General features: G+C 41.8%; 1 protein-coding gene across 3 annotated transcripts in view; it reads left to right on the plus strand.

Annotated features, from left to right (window-relative positions):
* Positions 1-26,417, plus strand: part of JAK1 (Janus kinase 1) — a 692,496-nt gene that overhangs the window by 68,474 nt on the left and 597,605 nt on the right. For all 3 annotated transcript variants that reach the window (XM_049618533.1, XM_049618532.1, XM_049618531.1), the window contains exons 2-5: positions 10,883-10,959; positions 13,588-13,786; positions 17,193-17,316; positions 22,975-23,128. In XM_049618533.1, the coding sequence (XP_049474490.1) occupies positions 10,954-10,959; positions 13,588-13,786; positions 17,193-17,316; positions 22,975-23,128 (483 nt within the window). In that variant the 5' untranslated portion in view covers positions 10,883-10,953. The remainder of the gene's footprint in view (positions 1-10,882; positions 10,960-13,587; positions 13,787-17,192; positions 17,317-22,974; positions 23,129-26,417) is intronic.

The raw sequence follows: 26,417 nt of genomic DNA on the forward strand, positions 1-26,417 counted from the left end.
CATGAAAAGCCTATGAACCAGAGCTCTGTGGGATGCAAAGAATGCAACAAAAGATGCATCCCCCATCCTCAGCCCCCCTCCTCCTCCCCCCTCCTCCTCCGGATTGGACTAACTACACCAGCTCCCACCTCACACCTTCTCTGAACATGCTCTTTTGCCTTGGTTGGGTGTGTCTTGTGTTTGGCAATCAATCATGTGTTATTTCCTTGTCACAGTCTTGGGTTGCTAGCTCTTCTTTGATGATGCATCTTTTCTTGCATTCTTTGCATCCCACAGAGCTCTGGTTCATAGGCTTTTCATGATGAATTTTGCTTGTTTATAATAACTTAATGAATGATGTCTAGGAGTGAGTTACTCCTCCTAGTTGTTAACGTTTACATTTTTCTAGTTTAATTAGTCGTCAGCATCCTACCATAATATTTACAGTAGTCTTAGTGTATTATCTTACCCTCCTGTCTTTCTACATGTTTATTCTCTTGAAAGGAGGGACAAAAGAAGCTCCATAGCTGGAGTATGTACTACTCCTCCACCTTTCCTGCAGGAAAATTAAATGTAATGAATGAAGACCAGGCATTCCACTGAATTTGCAGTGAGATGGATAACAGTTTGGTTAAATTCAATTGTTGTCTGTTAGGCAAGGGCTTTTTGATAAAAGAATTATGGGTCTAGAATCATGCTGTGGATGTATTTGGGACAGGAGTGCAAAAAAGTGCTTCACCGAGGTTCTGCCTTCTTAGGTGCCAAGTATGAAGTGAGCATTTATCTTGAGGAAAGAGAGCTGTATCTGTTTACCTTTTTCGGTTCGTTGGTAGAAAACTATAATTAAAGTTGATACAAAGGAGTCCTAACCTAATCCATGGAATATACCATCTGTCATCTAAACCTGCAAAACCTGCCTAGCTCCCCCTCCCCAGAAATTCCCATTGGTGGCCATACACTGAATTCTTCTGTCCATCCACAATGGTTATCAACATGAAATACATTGAAAAATTTTGCACAGATGAGAAGTAAACAATGGATTTTGAATTCCTTAGGCTCCTGCAAGGCATCACTTTACTGTGATTGTGAAGTTAGAAACTGAGGACTGTGGGAATAAGTTATGAGTTTATGAATAAATCATGGGTTTTAAGAAGAGTGGTTATTGGCAAAATTGAAAGCATGGATCTTCTGTGCTCTGTGGGTTTAGTTTCTGTGTTTTCTCAATCTCCGGCATCATTGTGGAGATTTAGAAGGTAACCCGACTGAAGAGCTTCCTGGGAGAAGAAACTATTGTGAAAGGAAGACTCTGAGTGGATTGCACAGTGGATCTCAGTGTAGCTGTCTGGGTTGAAACTTCATAGGCTGCACACTGTGGGAAAAGAGGAGTGATCTTCTGGTAGTCAGAGGAATTTCAGAGAAATACATTTCAGTGTTTTAATGTCAGCTAGGGAAGGAAGGTATACACACTGAATATAAGCAGTGAATATAAAATACATTTTATGGAGCACCTGGGTGGCTCAGTTGGTGAAGCATCTGACTTCAGCTCAGGTCATGATCTCACAGCTTATTATTATTATTATTATTATTAATTATTATTATTGGTTTTATTATTTAATTTTCTTATTGGTAATCTTGTTGAGTTCTTTAAACAAGTGTTTTTCAGACTGGTTTGTTATTCATTAGTGGACTATGAAATTTATTTTGAGGGTCTTGTTTAGCATTTAAAAATGTATTAAATGAAGAAAATAGCATAGAATAGAAAATAGAATGAATTGCATACAGTAAGGTATCCTTCTGTGAAACTAATTTTTTGTCACACACACACATACACACACATATACTGTAAAATATATTTTTTACTATGCATCATGGTCAAAAAGGTTTGAAAAGATGTTGGAAAGCATGGCTGTTGGCACAGGTTCCTAGGACATCAGATAGTGAGGTATAACTCTTCTAGATACTCAACTGGGGCAGACCAGGGAGTTGAATGAGAGGTGGCTTAGTGCTCTGCAGTGTTGACCTAGTGATCAAGTCTGCTGCCTTGATGAGGACAAAGTACACTACTCATTGTACAAATATGGTCCACTGAGGAGCTCTGCCTGCCATTTCAGACTTGGCTGGCAGACTATTTCAAAACTAAACATAAAAATTGGTTCTAGTTTCTTGGTTGGGGAGAGGTGCATGGGACCATTTTTCTTGAGATTTCTTTTTATTTTTCTCCCCTGACTTCCCCTAGCTGAGTTCACTGGAAGTATAGACTGGAGTGGACACTTGCTGTTTGGGGGATTGTCTAGCATCTGAACTCTCTTTGTTTCTAGAGTGATCATCTGTTGTTGCTGTCGAAGTTGAAGGAAATGCAGACACATGACTGGATGAACTTGGTTCACCTCTTGGGTCCCTGTGTCCCAGGATATTGAATCTGGAGGGGACAGTACGGACACATAGGGGCGGCTTGAGTTCACCTCTTGGATCCCTGTGTTCCAGGACATTGAATCTGAAGGGGATGGTACAGACACGTAGGGGCAGCTTAAGATCATTGAAGAGAGCAGCAGAGCTAGGAGTCCAGTTGTGCTAATGTCTGATGAACAGTGGTAGCTGTCCTAGAATGGTGTCCTTATCAGACTTCTCTGTGCTCTTAATTCATTTTTATCTTTCTCTTAATTCATTTTTATCCTAAGGTAAGCAGAACTGGTTTCTGTTGTTTGCATCCAAGAATGCTGAGTGGTTAAAGAATTACAGGAGAAAATGTTAGATGTTTTTTTGCCCTGAAAGAGCTTAGTACATAACAGAGAGAGGGGGTAGGTTAATACGCAGTGACACACAAATAAATTAGTAAAAATTAGCGAGGGGTGGGGGGATTCACTCTTGTTTCCTGTGTACTCCATTAAATTATGGTTTCCTGCAAGCTTTGTCAGATGCCATTATCAACAAAAGGTTGTTGAAGCATGTCATCTTGGAAATACAAATCAATGAAAAATTAGCTGTGTTAGGGTGTGGCGTAATATGCTTTCAAACATTCTGTTCTTTAAGGAACCGCAGAGGTCATCTAGTATTTTTTTTTTTTTTTTTTTTTTACACACTGTTTGAGCTCAGAAAGCTTTAGAGGCTTAAGACCAGGCAGGTTCTGGCAGAACTAGGCTGGAACTAGGGCCTCCTTCTCTGGGGGGTTTCTCTTGTTGCCCGAGGGAGGAAGCTGGCACACAGACTGTCCTCAAACGGACCCTCCTCCACCTTTCCACGCTGTCTACCTCCTTCCTATCTGCCCCTCCTGGTCTGCATATTCCTTCTTATACACCCGCCCTCATGATTTTCCTTGCTCCTGGTCCTTTTCCAGAAGAACTGCATACTTCCTTTCTATCTTTGAAAATCTTCTGTCTTCCTCAAGGCTGGGAACAGATTCCACTCTCCCTGATTACCTCACAGCCCTCTCTTCTTGACTCCTGTTGTTCCTACTGTCTGTGTTTCAGCATCCCCTCCACATCTGCTTTCTTGAGGTCCCAGGGTGTCTTTTTCTCTTGCCAGCTATTAACAGACCAAGGTTTTGGTGAGCTTAGATTTTAATCCTAGTACTTCTTTAGATTCCACCAAAGCCCCATGCCTTGACCAAGGAAATGTGGCACAGTGAGAAAGGGCAGTGAAGCTGGAGGCCGAGAAATGAGTGTGAGCCCTGTCTGGCCATGCACTGGCTTCTCGAATGTGGGAACGTCTGAAGCTGAATCTTCTCATTTGCGAAAGGGGCTGTGAGCCTCAAATGTGGTTATAGATGTGAAAGCCATTTTAAAATATAAAGTACCGTATAAATGCAAGGTTTTATTGCGATGGTACAAGTGCTTAATATGTATTTTAGGAATGAGTGGTTGAACAGCACATAAGGTGAAGACAAGCCATTCTTCCCACCATGTTTGGAGTGTCCACTTCTGCCACCATAGTCCTGACCCCGAGATTCTGTGTTCTCTAATAACATTATAGATGTATTAGTGGAAAAAGAAGAAAGAGTAGCAAAGCATCTTGATACTATGTGGCTTTTAGGAAAATACTTATTGACGTTAATTAGGCCAAGTACTGTATTTACTTTGATCAGAAATTGTCTCTCAGGGAAAGCAGGCTCGTTGGGAGCAGTGCAGAGAGCCCTGACCCATTGAGTTGGCATTGATTGTTTGATCATCCCTGGAAGTTTATTGTAAATGAAGCAGCACTTACGGTTCTGGGGTATTCCTGGAAATGCTATAGTTAGAAGTGAGTTATTCTGTGTGGCAGGAATGGCATATAGAAAAGCCATCATTCTGACTTGCTGACAGGGAAAAATAGCAGGTTTTGTATTTATATTGTGTCGTCCTTTTGGCTGGAATCCATCAGCTCTGCACAGTATCTTGTGATGCTTTCATCAGACAGTTGTTCTGGGTCTCGGCAAGGCAGGGGCTTGCAGGGTGCACCCGATACAAGTCCCTTCCAAAGTTCTTGTGTGTGTGTGCAGAGTTCCTAGTGGGGAACTCTGGAAGGGAAGCAGAGATGCTCTCCCTGCCTCTGTGTGTGTCTTAGGCCTCAAGGAGGTTCTGTGCCTGTGTGAGCTGGGCCCTAGTTAGCAGCCACCAGAACTTTCCTCTCCATACCTGAGGTAGTGGTGCTGGAGCAGTGTTTAGCTGTGGGCTTTGGTGCAGCAAGGCCTGAGCGCTTGGCTGGTTTTTTCAGTGACCATTTCTTCAGTCTCTGGAGGGAAAGCCCTAGAATGAGTTCAGTCTCCCAGGTAGATGTTAAGCTGTGAGAAATACTGAAAAGCCAGAGAAGACCATGGTGTTGGTGATAGGGGGCATTTTAAAGCAGGCTCCGTCATTCCCCCTGCCGCCCTGTGGAAAGAGCAGGGTCCTTGGAATCAGGAGTCCTGTGTTTGACTTTCGGCACTCTCACTGACTGGCCTCAAACCTCTCCTGCTTTTTATGAGAATTAAGTGCAAGTGCCATTGATGCAGGAGTTGTTGCAGAGGCTCAGTGTATACTGGAGTTCCCTCTCCTCGACTGGAACTGTGTTCCATCAATATGTAATCAGTTTAGCAGGAATTATGGCCAAAATATGAATGCTTGCTGCCTGCTAAACTCTGCCTGAGGCAGAGTTTATATGCATTAACTTATATAACCCTTAACAGCTCTATGAGACACATGCCATTCCCTGCCTCCCGCCATAACTGAGAACATTGAGGTTTAGGGATGTTAAGTAGCTTGCCTAAGGTTACAATAGCTAGTAGGTGAGGAAGGCAGGATTTGGACTCAGGGATGATCCAGCTCACTCTCCTAACTGCTCTGCTAGATTTGTGAAATGGAACTTGATTAATGATAAGGCTTTGCTAGATTTGTGAAATGGAACTTGATTAATGATAAGGCTTTTGTTCAGAATGCCTGTTTATTCTGTTGTCCTCGCAAGCTCACAACTCACTTGAGTCCTTTGCCATAAAGCCTGCATTACACTGTTTTACCACTTAACACCTTTCTGAGCACTTTCACATCAACAACTGCACTTGAAAAAGGTGTTGTTATAGGAGCTTGATGAAGACTTTTTCTTTTTTTTTTTTAATTTTTTCTTAACGTTTATTTATTTTTGAGACAAAGAGAGACAGAGCGTGAATGGGGGAGGGGCAGAGAAAGAGGGAGACACAGAATCAGAAGCAGGCTCCAGGCTCCGAGCCATCAGCCCAGAGCCCAACGCGGGGCTCCAACTCACGGACCGCCAGATCGTGACCTGAGCTGAAGTTGGACACTCAACCGACTGAGCCACCCAGGCGCCCCTGATGAAGACTTTTTCAAAAATTTTTCTGATTCGTTAGGCGGGATGTTTCCTCTAAGGTTAAGCAGATGAGGAAACTAGGCTCAGAGTTAGTTAAAATGATTTGTTCAGGATCACACTTGCTAGTTGTGTATGGATTCAGTAATGTTGTTACTTTGTTACCTTCATTTCATGTAACAACTGCAGTTGACCCTTGAACGACAGGAGCTTGAATTGCATGGATCCACTTATACACTTCCTTTTTTAAATAAAAAGTCCAGTGCTGTAAATGTATTTGCTCTCCCTTATGATTTTCTTGATAACATTTTCTTTTCTTTAGTTTACTTTATTATAGAAATACAGTATGTAATATGTATAATGTGGAAAATATGTGTTAACTATTTGTGTTATTGGTAATTTGGATGGAGTCAAAAGTTATATACTAATTTTTGATGGCACGGGAGTTTAGACCCCTGACCCTTGTGCTGTTCAAGATTCAACTGTATTTAACTAATAGCACCTAATATGTGCTGGTGATCAGCGCTTACGGGACAATGATCCTTGCCCTCCTGGAGCTTGTAGAGCTTGTATTGTGATGTTAGGTTTCATTGCCCAACTTAAGGCAGGTGCCTGCTGAAATAGTTTAAGGTCTAGAAACTTTAGTCTTAAAATTTCTTAAGCAGCTGATTTCAGGAAATACTTCTAAATTACATATTTTTCTTCTCAGTTTTTCTAGGTTCATACTTTAACTTATCAACATTTTTTATTTTCTACTTCAGAAATCAAAAGCTTTGATTCCTTTAAGATGGACATAAAGTAACCCTGTGTGTGTGTGTGTGTGTGTGTGTGTGTGTGTGTGTGTGTGATGGTTTCTTTAGTAAAAATAACCAGCTACCTACCCAAAGTTTTGTATTCTGACTCTTGTCATTGATTTTAACTATCATCCAGTCTATTTTTATCATATAAATCTGGCAGTGGCCTTTGGCCAGAAGCAGTCATATTCTGATCATACTTGTGAATTTTAACATGGTCTATTTTTATGTCTCTTCACTATTCAAAGTTTAATTGTATATTCTTCCTTTATACAGATACTTGTACTTTAAAGGGTGTCCTTGACAATTTAAGAGGATTTCAGCATCTTCAGACATAGATTTCTAGGAGTTTGCATCTTAGAAAATAGTTATGATATGCCTCTATTGCAGCTAGGCCCTGTTCAGACTCGCAAGTTGTCTCTTGTTTTGTTACATTTTCCTCGTTCAGGAAGCATCAGCTATACTTGGATCAGAGTTTTATAAACTAAAGAACTGTGAGATTCTACAAAATATCCCCCCTCCCTTTTTTTAATGTAAAGTAGCATCTAACAAGATTGAGCCACAGAAGCAATCCTCTAACCATAGAAAGAGAGGCAGTTTTTTTTTTTTATTCAAAAACTTGAAATTTTGTAAGTAAATTAGTATGGAAGAATTCAGTGCTGTCCTCAAAGAGCTTTTGATTATTCACTTTTATTCTTCCCATTTTCTGAGCTTCTTTGTGTTCATTTGCATTGGGAATGGAACCCAGTGAATCATATTCTTTTGAAAGGGTGTTGCGCGATTCTTACCAGTCAGGTTTCGAGCATTTAAGATTTTCTTTTTGTATTTGTAACGAAAAACTTGAATTGATTGCCTGGAATTATCTGTAGTATTTATAAACTTGATCTTGCTCTTTTCCTATCTGTTCTTAAAATAAATAGAGAACAAACTGAGGGATGCTGAAAGGGGGGGTAAGGGTGGGGAGTGGTGTTGGCTAGATGGATGATGGGCATTAAGGAAGGCACTTTTCGGGATGAGCATATGTAAGAGATGAATCACTGGGCTCTATTCCTGAAGCCAAGACTACACTGTAAACTAACTTGAATTAAATAAATAAATAGCATTTTGTTTGGTTTATATGGAAAGAAATGCTACCTGAATGAAGCCTTTACACAGACTCTGTACCAACAAAAGACTCTTCTCATCCTGAATGAGAACAGATGTCATTTCATACAAAGTGGATCAGCAGTCCTAGATTTAAGTGCTTAGAACGGTGCCTATCCTGTCTTTTAAGTGCTTTATGGGTGTTTTTACATTTTTATCATTAGGATGTCAGTTTTTTGAGATTCTGTTGTTATTGAATCAGCATATAAAAATATCATAGTAAAGGGGCGCCTGGGTGGCTCGGTTGGTTAAGCGTCTGACTTCGGCTCAGGTCATGATCTCACGGTCCGTGGGTTCGAGCCCCGCGTTGGGCTCTGTGCTGACAGCTCAGAGCCTGGAGCCTGCTTCAGATCCTGTGTCTCCCTCTCTCTGTGACCCTCCCCCATTCATGCTCTGTCTCTCTCTGTCTCAAAAATAAATAAATGTTAAAAAAAAAAATTAAAAAAAAATATCATAGTAAATACATATGGTCTAGCAATTCTGTTGCTGATTCTGTTTTCCCTGTGAGTTTGATCTCTATGCTAAGCATCACAATACCATTTTATTGTCCTATCCAATAATATGGGAGGTCAGTTTGAAAATTAGGTGTATTATGACTTCAGTATAGTGTGGCTTGCAGTAGGGAAGGAACACTGGAAAAACCAAACTCTGTTTTATTATGGGTTTTCATAGAATCCAATCCTAGAAAAATGTTAGTAATTTTAGGCTGACCCTCGAATCTTACATGAGGCTCCGAGCAACCCTGTGACTCCTGAATGCAAGTAGTAGGTGATCTGATGGTACACTTAAAAATCCTTTGTGAATTCTGAAAGGTTTTATGCTGTAGTCTTTGTTAAATTGGGTCTGTTGGAACCTACAGGTCTCTTCCTGATCTGAAAGGCTCAAAGTATGTTCCTTTTGGGGCAGGCTTCTTAATTCTCCAGAGCATAGGGCTCATCTGGGCCCATCGGTTTTCATTCATCCTTGGCAGCAGCATATAATGGCATGCTTCCAGGAAACCTCAGGTAGGCCCCACACATGCTATTAGCAAATACTGCTGATGAACCAACTAGGGCTGTTCTTTGCCCAGGTATAAAGGGATATTGGAGGGATTTCCCCATTTATGAAGCTGGAGAGATGAGACTAGCTCCTTCCCTCTACCAGGCCTTTGCATATGCCAGTCCTTTACCCAGACTGCCTTCTCTCCACCTCCCTAGATATCCATTACATCTCAGCTCAATATTAATTCCCTCCTGAGTCCCATGCTAGATGATATTCCTTTTATTTTACCTCTCTCTTTTTCCGCCATGGCATTTTAAGCTCTTTATAATTCCCTCTTTATGTGCATCTTTGTTTGATTCCACTACAGACTGTAAGCTCCATGTGAACAGGGGCCATATTGCTCTAGTTCTTTATTGTGGCCTCCTGATGTAGGTCAGTTTCAGGCATGAAGAACTGCTCAGAAATAATGAATCTCCTAAATGTGACATTTGAAACTCTGCTCCTGAGCCAAAGCAAGGCATTATAGCATGTAGCTAATTGCAGATTGCTGTTTTGATGTGGGGTGGGGTATCTATTCTCATAATTAAAACAATGGATTACGTTAGATTTTTAAAAGCTGAAAGTATAATGGTTTGTTCTTTGAATCTTGATTAAGTTGTCCATGTCAGAATAGCCAAGTCAAGGGGCGCCTGGGTGGCTCAGTCGGTTGAGTGTCCGACTTCAGCTCAGGTCACGATCTGGCGGTTCGTGAGTTCGAGCCCCGCGTCAGGCTCTGGGCTGATGGCCCAGAGCCTGGAGCCTGCTTCCAATTCTGTGTCTCCCTCTCTCTCTGCCCCTCCCCCATTCATGCTCTGTCTCTCTCTGTCTCAAAAATAAATAAACATTAAAAAAAAAATTAAAAAAAAATAGCCAAGTCAAAGTTGTCATATCAAAATTCATACTTATATCCTCTGGCTTCCCGAAGGTGACATTGTGACACACTCTTCTGGTTTAAGAATTTTTTTTAATGTTTGTTTATTTTTGAGAGAGAGACAGAGACAGAGAGTGGAGGTGGGTAGGGGCAGAGAGAGAAGGAGACACAGAATCTGAAGGAGGCTCCAGGCTCCGAGCTGTCAGCACAGAGCCTGATGTGGGGCTTGACCTCACAGACTGTGAGATCATGACCTGAGCCGAAGTCAGATGCTCAACCGACTGAGCCACCCAGGCACCCCACACTCTTTTGGTTTTAGATTGCTTGTATGTTTTCATTTGTGCCATCCCCCCCTTCGATTGTAAGATCCTGTGGGAATGCTAGCCTGTAGCCTCATTTCTGTCACCCCACTCCCTTTCTACTTCTGCCGTGTAATGCTTGGGAAAGTAGAATTCTGATAAAGTATATTAAATGACCAACAGAAAACAGACAGTGATCTATATTAACTTGGAAACCACTTTCACACCACTAAGGGTGGTTGCTCCTGATTTGCAAAAATAATTAGATTCTACTATTAAAGAGAATTTGTGAGAGGCACCCGGAAAGTTGTTAAAACAATGCAGAACTCTGTGTGTGTTGGGCGGTTGATGGTGGTTGGTGATGAAGATGATAGGATCAGTGCTTTAATTCTAGAGAATCAAACTGGCTTTCTTATGTAGTGTAAGTGTGAAGTGAGGTCAGGGGGTTGGAAGGAGGCTTTTTTGCTACCTAAGTTTTCAAATAAGAATGGCTCAAAAAACATTTGATGAACTAAAAGCATTTTTCACTGGATTTATTTCTCGGTGCTCCCCCTTTCACCATATCATATGATGTATCACCATTAAATGAGGCCAAGGGCAGACCGGGTTGGGAGGAGGGTAATTCTAAAGGAAATGGAAATGGGAAATAAAAGTGCATAAGTTTGGGGGTCCTGAACTATTGTTCACGGCCTCAGGGGAGAAGCTGTTGACGGAAAAGGCACATGGTCTTCATTTGCATTGGACCGGGCACTCTATGCCAGGAAGCAAAAGTCCCTGGCTTCCTCTGTTGAAGTGGTAAAAATAATATCTTCTTTGATATTCATACCCTACGATGCCTCTCTGTCCTCTCAGTGTCCTCATCAATTTTTTTCCCTTCTTCCTCCCAAATGCTTTTTCCTATCCACTTATGGTTTGGGCTGCTTCCTTAATAAGAATGTCCTCTTATTCTCTGATGCAATTACATCTGCAGCTGATTTATTTATTTATCCTTGTCTCTATCCCAGCTCTGAACGGACTTTGGAAAGTAGAGAAGAAAATCCAGTCAGCTTTTGGAGGACATTGGACAGCCGAATAAATGCAGGTATGTACCTTTGCATATCTTTAAAAAAGGACCAAAAGGAAAATAGCTTTTAAAAAGAATAATGAAACTGATCTTGAACTTGTAAGGATAACCTGTACTTCTATCCTTTCATTTTTCAGTATTGGTAGTTTAATTTTTTTTTTTCATTTCCAAATGTTGAATGTGCTGGTTTAAAAATAAATCTCAAGAGTATAAAAGTATAGGAAGTCCAGAGTAAAAGATAAAGCTCCCTTATAGTCCTTCCTGGATATTCACCACTTTAGCAGTTTATCACATGTTTTTCCAGATTGTGCATATAGGCATGATCAAAAGGGTCATGATATACATATTATGCCTTTTTTCACTTTGTAATATGTCATATATATTTTTCAGTGTTGATTCACATAGCTTTATGTCATCTTTTTAACAGCTGCATAGTATTCTTTTGTGTTGATATTTCTTATTTTGTTAGCCTTCTATTGTCACTTGTATTTTTTTCCTATTATAAATGGTGCCCCACCGTATACGTATATAATCACGTATACTTGCCTGATTATTTCCTTAGAGTGAAAGCGTGTAACACCATCTCTCAATTCTTCCCATGCCATGCCTGTGTAAGGCCTCAAGGACAAAGGTGTATCTTACATTATAAAGCAGACTGCAGCTTATTTGTTTTCTGTTTCTGTTTCTCGTTGTAGGGTGGAGTTGGATGCTCAGTGTTGGGTTTTAAACCTTTCTTGCTCAGGGAGCCTGGGTGGTTCAGTCAGTTAAGCATTCAACTCTTAATTTCAGCTCAGATTATGATCTCGCGGTTTGTGAGTTCGAGCCCCACATCAGGCTCTGCACTGATAGCACAAAGAGATTTTCTCTCCTTCTCCCCCTCCCCTACTCACTCTCTCTCTCAAAATATAGAAACAAACTTAAAAAAACTTTCTTGCTTGACAGTTGATCTGAACCCTTAAGGTAAGTTATGAACTTAGTCTTTCAGCCTGATCTGGTTTTCAGATTTATTTTGGAGGTGAAACAAGTAAAATTGAGTGCCTCTTAGTTTGTAGCATTGAGGCCTATCTGGTTCATGTCTCTCCTATAAGTATCTCACCTTTACCAGGGCGGCTAATAAACGAGCTCATGAATCTGGTGAAGAGAGCTATGTGACTTGTTTTGAGGAGCTTCCTTGGGCCATTCTGCAAGCACCCTTTAAATGTAAGGCTCTGTGCTAGGTACTGGGGAAAAAGATGAATGACACAGTCCTTACCCTTAAGGAACGCCCAGCATAAACCATTGAGAGAGAGAAAGACAGACACATGAATAAGATGGTCATAATCCAGTGTGGTTAGTGCAGCGAGGTGAGTTTGGGAGAGGGCATCTAACTTAGGGGATGGGATGGAAGTTCATAGGCATTTCCTGGAGGAGGTGATGTCCAAGCCGAGTTCTAAAGAAAATTACAGTTTTTCATGAAAAGATGAGGTGGGAAGGTATTCCTGATAGAGAAATGAGTATGACCGAAGGCAGGAAGGTGAGAAAAGCAGAATGGGGTGGGGCGGGGGGGGCAGTAGGAGTAACCAGAACAATGGCAACTTTGTAGGTTTCAGGCATGAAGTAAGAGGCTAGGAGTGATGGAAGATGAGGCAGAGAGGCTAGCTGGCAGCTGATGGAGGACCTCTGTGAGGAGTTTGAGACTGCTCTTATAGACTAATGGGGGCTTTTGGAGGACCTGATAGGTGTTACAGAGATACTACTTTGAGGGCTAAGTGAAGGTTGGCTTGGCAGGCAGTAGGAAATTAGGAACCTGGTGTCAGGGAAATTAGTTTGTAGGCCACTGGTGTTGGAGTGAGGGGAAGAAAGATGTTCCTTTTCCTTCCTGGCCTTGTCTAAGCTAAGTTGCTGGGGCTGGCTCTTTGATCCTAGTTGCCCTGCCTTTAGAGGCTCAGGTGAAGGACTTTTGCAAGTTTCTCACCAGCAGGTTCTGGCCTCTTCAGAGCAAGGCTTCCAGCCCTCATTCTGCTGCCACACAGTGCTGCCCATCTGCCTGCCTGCCAGTGGAATGATGAGGACTTGGCCCCGTTCAGTAATTTTCGAGACCCTTCCATATGGCTCATGAACATGAATTGGTGGTCACTTGGTGTGTACTATCTGTGAGCCAGCCCTGGGCTAGGCTCTGGAGACAGGAAGATAGATAAGACGCGGTTCATGCCCTCCCTGAGCTTGCAGTTTAGTGGGAGATAGACAAAGTTAAAAGACAATGTGATTCGTGCCCTAGGTGGGCTCAGAAGTGAGATGATTCCAGTAGAGGTGGCAGCATGAGTAACATTAACGTGAGCGCTTCCAGAACGAGCCACGTTTTTCAACTACAACTTGTGTGCAGATAGAGAAAATAAATCTAGGCCATGTCTAAAATTATTCTGATTTTTGAGAATATGGTCTGGTCATAATGAATTAGAGTGTACAATTGATTATCCTCATAACTATAATGGATAGTTTGACCTCTCGTAAGTTCGGATGCATTTGATTTTCCGAGAGGGAAGGGGCAGTAGGAAATTACCTGCTTGAGAGGTATTTATGCTTACTTACCTTCCCAGCATTCTCTTTTACCACTTGACCTTCTAGCACATAGAATGACCACGTGGTCTCGCTTTCCTTCCACTACAGTATCTAAATATAAAAGAGGACTGCAATGCCATGGCTTTCTGTGCTAAAATGAGGAGCTCCAAGAAGACGGAGGTGAATCTGGAGGCCCCCGAACCACGAGTGGAAGTGCTCTTCTATCTGTCCGATAGGGAGCCGCTCCGGCTGGGCAGCGGGGAGTACACGGCAGAGGAGCTGTGCATCAGGGCGGCGCAGGAATGCTGTGAGTACGGGCTGCTGCCTGCTGGCCCGGTCGTGTGTGGTGTCCCTGAGCCTCGCAGCTCTGCTCTGTGTGGGCACGCGTGGGCTCTGGCCTGCCTCTGCCGCTCACGTGCGTTTCACCTTGGGCCAGTGGTTTGAATTCTGAGGGTGTTACTTTTCACTGTCTTCATGGTAAAGTGACTTATTCCTGCTCTGTCACTAATGAGCTTGGGGTCCCAAGGAATGAGGCTTTTGCCTTCTATGGAGGCGCAGTTTTTATTTCCCCTACAATCTGGAAAATTGGAATACTATCAGCACTAAATGAGTAAAAACATCTGGCACAAAGTTGCAAGCTATTCAATAAGGGGCATCTCTCAAGATCTGAAAGGCTATTCAAAACTACTTCAGAAGGGTGGAATCCATCCTTTGGCCGCTGTAACCTGCTTCCCCTTTGTGATGCTGACTTGAAGTGAGAACTCGAGTGTCACTTTGTGGCTTGGTCAGACTGCCAGATTGTAAAAAGGGCAGTGAGGCTGTGAACAACATGGTCTTTTTCTTTCTTTTTTTTTTTTTTTGCAAGTGAGCCTGTCTTTCTTGAGTTAGCCTGTTGCCAAATAGGAGAAGGTGAGAAACCAAACTGAGTAACAAAATGAATCTCCTTTAAATCTTGGGGTCAGTGACAGTTTTTGTCTACCTACTTTTAAATGACAAGTAAAGTTAAATTATAGAAACTTAAAGATCTAATCCACTGGGGTTGTGGCAGCAATTGTATCAATGTAAATATACTAAAATTCATTAATTGTACACTTAAAATGGGTAGACTTTATGATATGTAAATTACATCTCAATAAAGCTGTGGGTTTTTTTTGTTTTTTTTTAAACAACTCATGATGATTAACTGTAATGGCAGACGATGTGATCCATGCTTAATTTATATCATCTTTAGCCCTCAGGACAACTCTATTGGGATAGTATGAACATTTCAAGAGTTACCTACCTAGTTTGTGATAACAGCTTGTCTAGAAACCCCTTTTTCTTTCTGATATATATCTTTCTGTTTCCAATGCTTTAAATACCAGAGTTCCAATAAAAGGGGAGAGGTTGGTGCTACAGGGAATAAAATTGGCTGAGCTGTATAGATTATGAGGTTCATGCCCTTATATTATATTCTAAAGTTATTTTGACTAGATAGCAAAGTATAAAAGGAAGCATCTTTAGACATTAGCTTTAAAAGTATTTGTAATTAGCAAAACAGCTAGATGTAAATTGATGCTTCTAAAGTATTTTTTTTAAGGTGTTGTGTTTTTTCTCCTTTCCCTTGAGGTTTGGTTTTTATAGCGTTTCTTCTGTTGACCCAGTTTCTTACCATCATATTTGTACAGAATTGTTGGGCTGCAGTTAATGAGAGATCAAGGGGCTGCTGCTAAAGGAGACGAGGAGAGAGCCTGAGCCCACAGGCAGATGCAGCCACTGAGTCTGCTGTAGCTCTGGGCTCAGGGCCAGGCAGTGTGGGGCAGCAGTTTCTAAGCCCAGTCTGTAGAGAATGAGGGAGCTCTTTTATAACTGACTCAGGGGAATGTTGCAAACATTTATTAATTTTAAAAGTACATGAATACAGAATGCCACATATTATTAGAACTCTCATTATTATTATAGTAAGTGATATTGGGAGGCAGTATGGTTTTCTTCCCTGTTGTCCAAAAGTGTATGGTCCATTTTTGTTCTTTCAGCTCTCATTCTTTCACCTCCTCAGTAGCTCTATCTTGGTTTGAATCTTAACTCTGACTTTTACTGAGTAGCCCTGAATCAGACTAAATCGCGGGAGGCCACAGTTTCTTCACCTGTAAAATGGCAAAAATATTAATTACGTCATTAGGTGTTAGGATGAAAAGATAATAAATGTAGAGCGTGTCAGCCTGATGCCTGACACTTAACCCTCAGTAAATGTTAGTGTTGTTGTTACCATTATTCTGTACTTTTGTATAAAAAGCTTTGATCTTTTATCTTTGATCTTCCTGTTTTAAGTACTAAAATTTTAGAATCAGACCTGTGATAGAATACACACAGATTCATGATCACAAATAAGTTATGCTTCACTATGTATGTGTCAGTGCCCATTCAAGTATGAGTATGTATAAAGAAAGTCTAGGCTTCCAGGCCAGCCCACAAAGGCCAATTCACGGATGGAAAACTATATAGTATACCCAAAACATAGTCCTAACAGTACTGGATCTAAAACTCATTTGCTCTTGTTCCCAAGAGATGATGCCCTTTGAAGTTTACTCCCTCTTCTCTGTTACAAGGAGGAATAACCTCTGGAGGGGTTACCCCAGATATCTTGAGAGGCAGGAATCAAGGAGTTCAGCGAGATGTCAGCATGCCGAGGCATCTGTCTCTTTTTCGCTCGGTGTGTGCATTGGAGAGAGTTCGTGCCTGGACGGGCCGAGCCTGGGAAGATCCCTGTCAGTGTCAGTTGTGCTCCAGATATCTGATTTGGGAAACTCCTATTACCTCATATTTTCATATATTTTTTGGTTAGGTTGCCTGTATCTTAGTTTGAGGCCTGGTCACAGATGAAAGTATCAGTAGTAATTATTTGCAGTCACCTTCTCTGCTTCCCCCATGCTTTTAGATTACAGGTCTGTGTAATTTTAATTATGGGCTCAGAAGTGAATGGAAAGGTGCTTTCCTGGCTTTATAACCTCCTTTATCTCTCTAGTTCTTCTTGTGTCAAAGGAGGCAGTTGGTGGGGCAGGGAGACAAGGGAGCACTATTGGACTACTTTTGTTAAGCATATATCTTCTTGTGAGTTGGCTACTAATAAAAAATATGATAACTATACAGAGTACTTACAAGGTGTATCTATTAATGGTAACAGATTTTTATCATTGACAAAAATCACTTTGGTTATTTATTCCAACACATGATTTTGTGTGCTACTGCCAGGAACGCCTTTGCATGTAATACATAATCACAGTGTTAGAATTGTTTAAACATTTTCTGTAGGAGACGGATTGGGGGTTTCCCGAACTCCAAGGATGTTTCTGACTATGATTAGCAAGGTGCGCTTCAGGTGGGATCTGGGAACCTCTCAGCTCACGTATTTTTTCTTTTAAGTAGGATTTGTTAAGACTGTCATAGACACCGTGATGAGAAACATTGTTAGACTTTTGTTGTAAAATGTTTTTAATCTGGTTTGTCAGGAGCTATAGTATATATTCCTGGGGAGCCATAGTTGTTAATTATCATGATTAAAACTGCCTGACTGAATATGGTTGGAAGTCATATTTACCCTAAGAGGATACAAAATGTGACCTAGATTCTTTGGATAAGAGAATTTCTTGTCTTTGTGTATATCATGCTTTGGAAGCAGATGGCCTAATGTATCTATCTTTAATTTTCTGATACGTGTTTTACTTTTTCCCCAGGTATCTCTCCTCTGTGTCACAACCTTTTTGCCCTGTATGATGAGAACACCAAGCTTTGGTACGCTCCGAATCGCACGATCACAGTTGACGACAAGACATCACTCCGGCTCCACTACCGGATGAGGTATGGGTGCCTGCTTGGCTTCCTCTTGCAGGGGGAGGATGACAGTTAGCTTGGAGGCCTGAGTCCCTTACTAAGAAGATTTGTAGTCATTTTGTAATTGGTAAATTTTATATTTGCTTGGTATGAGAAAGGACTTCTTCAGTATTTGGAATGCAATTCAAGATGAATTTGATCACTTTGCCACATTGTAGAAAAGAAATCGTTATGATGCAGAGGGTATTTTGAAAAGAATTAGTGTACTATGGCAGAGTTTTTCAAGTGATGAGTCATGGTTATGAGTTTAATTTCATGAGTTGTGACCAGAATGTTTTTGAAAAAAGAAACAGGCAAGAATAAGTAATATCAGCATATATACATATCCCAAGAATATTGTTTTAAAACTCCTGTTTGAGATATGCAAGTGTATATACCAGCTCATGATACAATAAAATATTTCTTCTTAAGAGTTGCAGCTAAAGAGTTTGAGAAGCACCACCTGAAGTGGTTCCCTATAAATTCCAGGTTGCTGTTGCTCTCAAGGGGTAGATGTTTTGATTGACTCCCTGAGAATTTTTGCCTAGTGGGTGGGACTCTCATTTTTCTTCTGATGGGTATTGCCTTTTCTCTTGTATTGTAGACTTCCTTAAATGTCACATAGTCTCCCAAGGTGTCATAGGCAGTCACTACTTCACTGTAGTGTCTTGAGTTGATAAACATTTTTGCGCTGTTACCTAGAATTGAAAATGTTTGTTAGATACTAGTTAAGCACAACTGCGTGTGCTTTTAGCAAAGGAGCTTATAAACAGGGTGAATACTTTTTGAAAAGGATCTTGACTTACATAGATGTGATGAAACCGGCAGTTGCTGATGGAACGTAGGGACCTGCTGGAAACACCCTCAGGGATCTCAGAGCCTCTCCATGGTAGCTTAGATGCTGCTTCCTTCGGGAAGTTGGTGGAGTTGCTAACATTCTAGAATGGTCTGGGTGTTTTTCTCAGCAGCAGTTGAACCAGATCTGCTTTCTTTGATAATCATTCTAGGGCTGACTATTTTTTTCTTTTTGTACTCACCCAAGGTCTCACCTTAAGAGGAGAGGTGTGTACCATGTGAGATTTCTCGCCCCAGATTTAGGGAGACATTCACCCCACCCAGCTGAGCCTTCTGACTATATTTGGATTGTTTTTCAAAGTGTAATCTTGCTTTCTGTGGCCTGGGGGTTGTCTGTGTGAACCAGCATTGAAACGTGTTATTTGCAGCCGACAGTCTAGGAAGGGGGCATGTCACCGAATTCTAGTTCTTTCCCTCTAGGTTTGTCTACTTGGCTCAGAATTTGGAATGGTAGAACTTGGGACTTGGATAAGACCTGAATTTACCTAGTTCAAGTATTGTTAATTGTTTAGGGGCGAACTGATGTCCACAGTGGAGAAGTGAGTTACACAAAGTCACACACCTAGTGAATCCTCTTGTCCGCCCCAGAACCCTCCTTGAGGCACTCGTCTTTGTGGATTGTGCCAATACCTCACTATTAGGGGCTGTCTTTGCCTCCTCCCTGTTCTGTTAGCTGCCAGGAAGTGCACAACTACTTCATTTTTGGCACCTTGACTTTGTACCTGACATCGAGCTTCAACAGGATATTGCTTTGTTACCACAGGCCCTTTGAACTTGGAAGGAAAGATCCCACCCTAAGCTAAAACATTTGCATTACAACAAACTACAAAAACTTTGAAACCTCCTAATGTCACCACTGTAGAAGGTGTCATATGAAACAAATGTTGGCGACTATTTCAGTGGAATCCCAGCTCTATTTTGGGAAACACTCTGCTTCAATTATGAGATTCTGTTTTTGGATCATGATTTTTAATGGTTATTATTTTATAATGTGTCTTAGTATAAGATAAGCATATTCTTTTTTATGAAAAAGAATATTTCCTTTTTCATTCAAATGAATTTCACTGTCTGTTAGTAGAGTTCTGTAGAAACCTAAGGAGAATTCCTTGTGTATAATATCTAAACATAAACTTAGAATATGCAGTCATCTGTAATATAATTTTCTCAAAGACTTGCAAGGAAGTCGTATCTCCTTGATAGGTCTGTCTACCTCTCTCCCCCTCCCTCTTCCTTCCTCTGTCATTCCTCCATGCCATTCTGAAAAGGAATCTACACAGCTATCATACTATATTTATTTATGCCATTCTTTATTTTTTTCCATTAGCATGTTCCAATCCTAGGAATTTGTGTGTGGCCCCAGTTTGATGAACATCTTGATGATTAATTTTAAAAAGGAACGTAGAGCATCTTTCCATGTGTCTGTCGGCCATCTGTATTTCTTCTTGGAAAAATGTCTTTTCATGTCTTCTGCCCAGTTTTTAATTGAGTTATTTGTTTTTTGGTTATTTGTGTAAATTCTTTATTTTGGATCTTAATCCCTTATTGGATATATCATTTGCAATTATCTTTTCCCATTTAGTAGGTTGTCTTTTTGTTCTGTTGAGGGTTTTCCTTCCCTGTGTACACCTTTTATTTTGGTGTAGTCTCAATAGTTAAATTTGTTTTTGTTTGCCTTGCTAAAGGAGAAAAGGGTTTCTGTGGCCGATGTCAAAGAGGTTACTGCCTGTATTTTCTTCTAGGAATGTTACAGAATTGTTGAATCATTGTACACCTGAAACTAACAGAACACTGTATGTTAATTATACTTGAATTTTAAAAACATAGAGTGTCTGTCTTCAGTGTACCTTCTAGTTTTGTCTTATTAGGGTAAAATTAGGAAGGTGTTGATTTTGGTAGTCACTGATTTAAAGGCTTTTGTTTTTTGTTTTGTCATCTTATTAAATAGAAAGCTGTCAGCCTTTGACTATGGGCAATTTCTAGAGATCCAGCCTTGTTTTAGGCTCCTTTCAACCTTTACGGAAGTGATGGAGCCGCAAGTTAGTTTGATCTCCTCAGCCTTATCTTGTCTGAACATCTTGCCAAAAGATTTCCAAACTGAAGCTGGTCTCACAGGGCTCAGATAACAGCCTGGAAGAATGTTTTTGTTCAGACCCGACTGGAGATTGTGTTTTGCCCAAAGGGAGTATGTTGGGCCCTTGATTTACCAGGTCCAAGGACTCTTTCTCATAGAGACTCAGTGGGATGTGGCAGAAGAGGACCATGCCTTGGACCGGTTCAGGGAAAATCTGTCTTCATTGCTTCTCTTTCAAACAACCTCCTGCATCCTAGAGACTCTTACTTTTCCCAGGTACCCTTCCATGTTGCACATAATTCTCATCTTCTCACCACCTTCCTCCACTACCAAAAGGAATGTACCTGTCGGCCTGCCCTTCGGGGAGAGCCCTGCTTTGTTTGTTTGTATAAAGAGTACCTGGCACAGGGTAAGTGTTCGCAAGCCCTTAGTTACTGTCTTCATTGTCCTGTTCGTTGCCTTTTCACCTGTCTCCTTCTAGACAGATCCCGAAAACTTCTAGTAGATATCTGGTTATTGTGTGAATGATGAGAACTCTCCATTTTGGACTTGACTCAGTAGCCAGAGGAGTTGGCTGTGTCCTTGTCAATTTTTTTTCTGCCCCAATGTCAGATTTTCCTGTATTTGCTCAGTTGGTAGAGCCAGTTCACCCTTACTTCCTGCCTATCTTGGATCGCTGATCCTGGCTGAGTCCTCCCATCCTGTGCTCCGTCTGTCCTTGAAAAGTAGATTCTTCAGTCTAGGGATAGAAGTGCCAGCCTCTTCATCAGCAGATAGCTGTGGGCACCCGATCCCCTCTCACATAGGAGAGTGAGAGGACAATCCCACAGCTGTGGTTTATGCTGCATGTGGGCTCCTGGATATGTGTTCTTTCTGTGTGTGAGTGAGAGCTACCAAAACCCACAGTCAAATTCTCAGTCACTTTCATAAGTCATAGGGAAGATGAGGTGTATAGAATCCCTGAAAGTTCTAAAATACTGATTTTACTTTTATACTAACTTCTGTATCCATCCTTCCCTCACCATGTTAATTGCTACTCCCTGAATTTGTTCATTCATTTCTTGTTTATTCATCTGACAATGATGTGTTAAGCAACTGTTATTTGCCCGAAGATTCAGTGCTGAGCAAGACCACTGAGGCATCTGCCTTCACAGAGCTCATAGCGTTGTCCAGACTATTGCCATAGGCATCTGATTTGGTCTCTGTCATTTCCGTCCATCTTCCATTGGGCTTTCTTCCGGGGCATCCTGTCTCACGTGATCTTGCCTTGCCATCTCCTCTGCCTGCTGTGTCTGGTCCAGGCTCTAAAGCTTGGGATTTATTTATTCTGGCCCCAACTTCCCTTCCCAACCCTTTCTCCCTTCCCCTGGCAGTAGAGGATGGTTTTTCCCTTGTTTGGCACCTCATCAAAGACTCCCTTATGTCCAGGGACATCTTATCTATTGGGCACAGTGCCTAGGGCTCATAATATTTTTAAAGACTCAGAAAAGTGTTTTAATTTCATTAAAACCAGAAAAAGAAATCCAAGCTGGATTATATTTATCTTTATATCAATGTGGTTGTAAAATACAACTTTTAATATTTTTTTTATGAAGGAAGGAAAAACTGGCCTCCGTGAAAGTCACATTCTAGTCCCACTTATGAGACATGCCCCTTATATGTTTCTTTATTGTTATTGTTGGATTTGACTGGTTGCCATGTAGACATATAGACAAGGAACTCACAAGAGTATGGAGACCAGGCCCTTTGAATCCCAGCCTGGCAAAAGGGCCTGCCATGTGTAGGCGTTGCAAATACAGCTCAGTGACAGATGTCTGAGTTTAGTGGCAGCACTTTTTTGGGAGGAAATTTTATTTGTTGCTTCTTTATGCCACGGTGGTTTTGCCAGCACACAGGCACGTCAAGGGAGAAAGACCCAGGTACCAGTTGAATCTGTAACCTATAGATGGCCTGCGCCAGCTTGGCTCAGTCACTTTCACACACTCAAGAACTCACTGCATTTCCCCTACAGGTGGCAGAGGCATGTAGTAGTTAAGAGAAGTGGCTTGGGGTCAGTTCACCTCACCTTTTGGAACCTCTGTTTTCCTTGGCTGTAAAATAGGAACAGTGAAACCTACCTTGAGCAGTTGCTGTAAGGATTAAATGGCATGAAGTGCTTATTAATTTTATTCACAGCACTGCAAGCTGCCGCTTGTAAGTAGTGCTCATGTGTTTCTTCTATTTGTAACTGTATTCATTGTAAGATAAGCCATCAATTAAATAACAGCAGTCTGGGAAATAGGAAGCACTGCCACATTAACTGTGCATCTTGATTAGACAACGAAGCTACATTTTCTTGAATAGAAATGTTAAAATGTCAATTAAATAGGTCTTGGATTCAAGGCAGGATAGCATTATTAAAGGTAAAGGGAGTTGCTGGGCCAGCTCTTGCACCTAGTCAGCATGTTTTCCTATTTAGGAAGACGTAGTGGAAAGTCACTTTATCTCCTTGAGTCACTGACAGGTTCTGGCAGGATGCTGTTCACAGAGTGCTTGTAAGAGCGAAAAGAAAAAGGACCTTCTAACCAGTGACGTGCTATACAGTGGAAAAGCAAGCAAACGCTTCCTTTCCAGGGAAATTTAGCCTCCGGCATTGAGCACTCTGGGTACAACAAGGACACCTCTCCCATGCATTCGAATGTCCCCTTCCCCAAATTGACACTTATTTCCCTGCCTTCTAGGTTCTATTTCACCAACTGGCATGGGACCAATGATAATGAGCAGTCTGTATGGCGACATTCTCCGAAGAAGCAGAAAAATGGCTACGAGAAAAAAAAAGTTCCAGATGCAACCCCTCTCCTTGACGCCAGCTCCCTGGAGTATCTGTTTGCTCAGGTGAGAAGTCTGGGCCCGGGAGAAGCTGGAGGGCCTGGGATGGCTGAGGCATCACAGGTTCAGACCGCCTGGTGTGGCTGGACTCATTGGTGGCTAGGATGTTTTATGGCCTCCTCTCCTGCTCTGCTCTGTCTTATGGCTGTCCTTGCTGCCCTAGGACTTGCCCAGAACGAGGAGGGAAGAGGCAGCAGTTCGGCATCCCAAGGGGCTGGTTGTCCCACTTGGGGATTTTTGAGGCATCGCTTCTTCCCTGTTCCTTTCTTTTTCCCCTACCTCCTATCATTTCACTTCTCATCTGCAGTGCCTCCCGTGGAGAGAGCAGAGGGAAGCTGCAGGTGAGGGAGGATGTAGTTCAGTGGGGTGAATGGGGACATCTCAGCAGTCAGAGTAACGTTTGGGAAGGCAGGAGGTGGCCGCTCTGAGTCACAGCGGTAGTGGGGTGGGAAGATTAGACACTAGATAAAAGCCAGAAGAGAAGTTAGAGTCCCTGAATTGCATTCCCCAGAGATAACCAGCGTTTTTGGTGATCTGCTTCCTGATGTTACCATGCAGGTATATATTGTGTACCGTGTAGTTTTTTGAAAATACCCTATAATTTTTGTAAACTGCTTTTTTGTCCATTCTATTGATGATCCTTCAGATGTCAGTTAAAAATATAAATCTATGCTGTTTTAATGGCTTCATAATCATTCATTCATTCAACAAATATTTACTCCTGTGTACTCTTTGCTGAGGCACTGCAGATACTATGGTGAACAAGACAGATGTGGTCTCTGCAAGCAGCAGATACAAAATCAAGCTGGGCAAACAGAAAACAAGTAAAATGATACATATGGAACACATAAGAATGGTCAGAAGTGCTATGAAGGAGAAAGCTTTTGTGATAGAGAATATAGGGAGGAGGTTTGATTGGGAAAGTCTGATTTAAATAGTGTGATGGGAGAAGGTCTCTAAGGAGGTGACACTTCTATGAATCTGGAAGAAGGAGGAGTCTGCAGTTCTAAGGAAGGAGAGGGGAAAATATTTCTTCTCCATTAGAGCAGTTTTTCAATAGCACTACTGACATTTTGGGCTGGATGGTTTTTTGCTCTGAGGGACTGCCCTGTGCGTTGTATGACATTTACCCACATTCCTGGCCTCCGCTCATTAGATGCCATCTCACCAATTGTGACAATCAAAACTGTCTCCAGACATTGCCAGATCTCCCCTATGGGGCAAAATCTCCCTGGTTGAAAGCATCTGATAGATAGGGAACAGAATGTGGGAAGACTGTGAGGCAGGTGGGAGCTGAGAGGAGAGTCAGTGTGGCTGGAGGAGAGGAGGGTGATGGGAAGGAGTGTTACTGGTGGGGCCAGCGAGGAGCAGATCACGTGCCACGTTGGTCCACGTGAGAGAAGATGCTGGTTTGGCTTAGTGGTGGTGGCAGTAGAGTTTGGAGAAAAATGGTGGACCTACAATTAATTCTGGAGGGAGAATTGATTGGATTTGCTGATCAGTTGGCTGCGCAAGGGGAGAGAATCCGAAGTATCAAAGGTGATTTTGAGGTTTCTGTTTTGGGCCTTGTTTGATAGATAATGGAGTCGTTCCCTAAGTAGAGAAGGCAGGGAGGAGCAGGGAGGAGCAGGTTGGAGAAGGGTTGGGAATGAGGCATTCTCATTTGGAGATGCCTATGGAGAGATTTCAGGTAGGAAGTGAGTATGAGGCTGTTGTCCAGAGGACAAGCCCTCATTTATTAAACTCGCCTCCTCTTTCTGGACATTTTTTGTTTTTCTTAAGTTTCCCCTATTAGGCTGTCACTGTTACAGTAACAGGTTGTTGTGAACAGCCTCCATATGTGTTTATAGATGTGTTCTATTTCTTTAAGATATACTTTCACGTGTGATTTTTATGTCCCAGTTACATTCCATTGCACAGCTTTAGTTTCTGGCCAGAAAACTGGCCATTTTCAGATTGATCGTTTTTTATTCAACCTCCCAGCTTTATATATTCAAAGGAATAGTGCACCATACTTCAAGAATAAGTATTGCATTAGAATCTGACCTCTCAGAGGTTCAGGAATGAGTTACTTGAGGTGGTTGTACAGTGATATTTACAGAAAATCACAGCCAATCAAAATAGTTTCGGATTCTGTTCTGCTTCTTCACACGTTGCCGGCAGAGATGATTCTTGTTGGTCCTTAGTAGTTTGTGGAGGTTGACGGTGTCCTGTTCTTACCGGAGAGAAATAAATCCTATCTGGGAAAGAAAAACAGCTGCAGTGAGAACCCTCCATCCAGAAACCACTAAACTAAAGTCCCTTCAGAGAAAGTGAGTGTCTCACTTATGTGGAAACAGCACCCCTAGATTTCACACTACCTCTGTTCCATCGAGAGAAAGGCTAAAGATTTCAGTGTGCTTGACATTAGTAAAGTTGAGTGGCTACAGCACAGTGTTGATGAACCATAGCCCTGGAGTCACATCTAGGTTTGACTTTCCCCCACCACTTCCTGGGTCCCAGCTCCCACGGCATTCTGTCTTTCCACTTGACTTTGTTCTTTATAACTATATTATATTATATAGTTCTATATTAAAGAACTATATTAAATAACTATATATTAAAGTTCTATCTATATTAAAGAACTATTCTTTATAACTATAACTATATTGATGTTCTATATTCCTGTTTGTTTATTCTTCTCAACATGGAATCTCCCTGAGGTCAGGAACACAGTTTGGCTTACTGCTATGTATACCCCTGGCCCCTAGAATAACATCTGGCCCATAATTGGTTCCCAGTAATCAATAATTACCACATGGGTGAGTGCAGTGATGTAACTTTTGGGTGCCTTACATTCCTCATCTGTTAGGTAGAGGTGATGGATGATGTCAGCACCTACGTCATAGGGTTGTTGGGAGGATTGAATGAAACAGTAAATAAAGGGAACCTAGCCCACAGTCTGGCACTGGGGCTAGGGTTTCACAAAGGGGAGGTAGCACTGACATCATCATTACTCTGTACAAGACAGGTGGTGTACTTGTACTCTGTATAAGACAGGGACTGCTCTTTAGCTTTTTTGTTTTTGAAGCCCTCACTGGGTCTTGGAATGCTGTGCACCTCCAACGGGGGCGGGGGGCGTATATTTTGGTGATATGTTTCACTACTAGAAACTTAACCAGCAGGTGTCAAAAAACTCCTGTGTGGCAATGATTCACTTGCCCTTTTTCTAACTCACCATCAGAATGAGGTGTGATGTGCTGTCAGTTATACAGCCAGTGCCTAGGCTAGGATATCTCAGTATATGTTTGTGGAA

The sequence above is a fragment of the Panthera uncia genome, assembly GCF_023721935.1.
Source record: "Panthera uncia isolate 11264 chromosome C1 unlocalized genomic scaffold, Puncia_PCG_1.0 HiC_scaffold_4, whole genome shotgun sequence".
In the NCBI taxonomy this organism is placed as follows: Eukaryota; Metazoa; Chordata; class Mammalia; order Carnivora; family Felidae; genus Panthera; species Panthera uncia.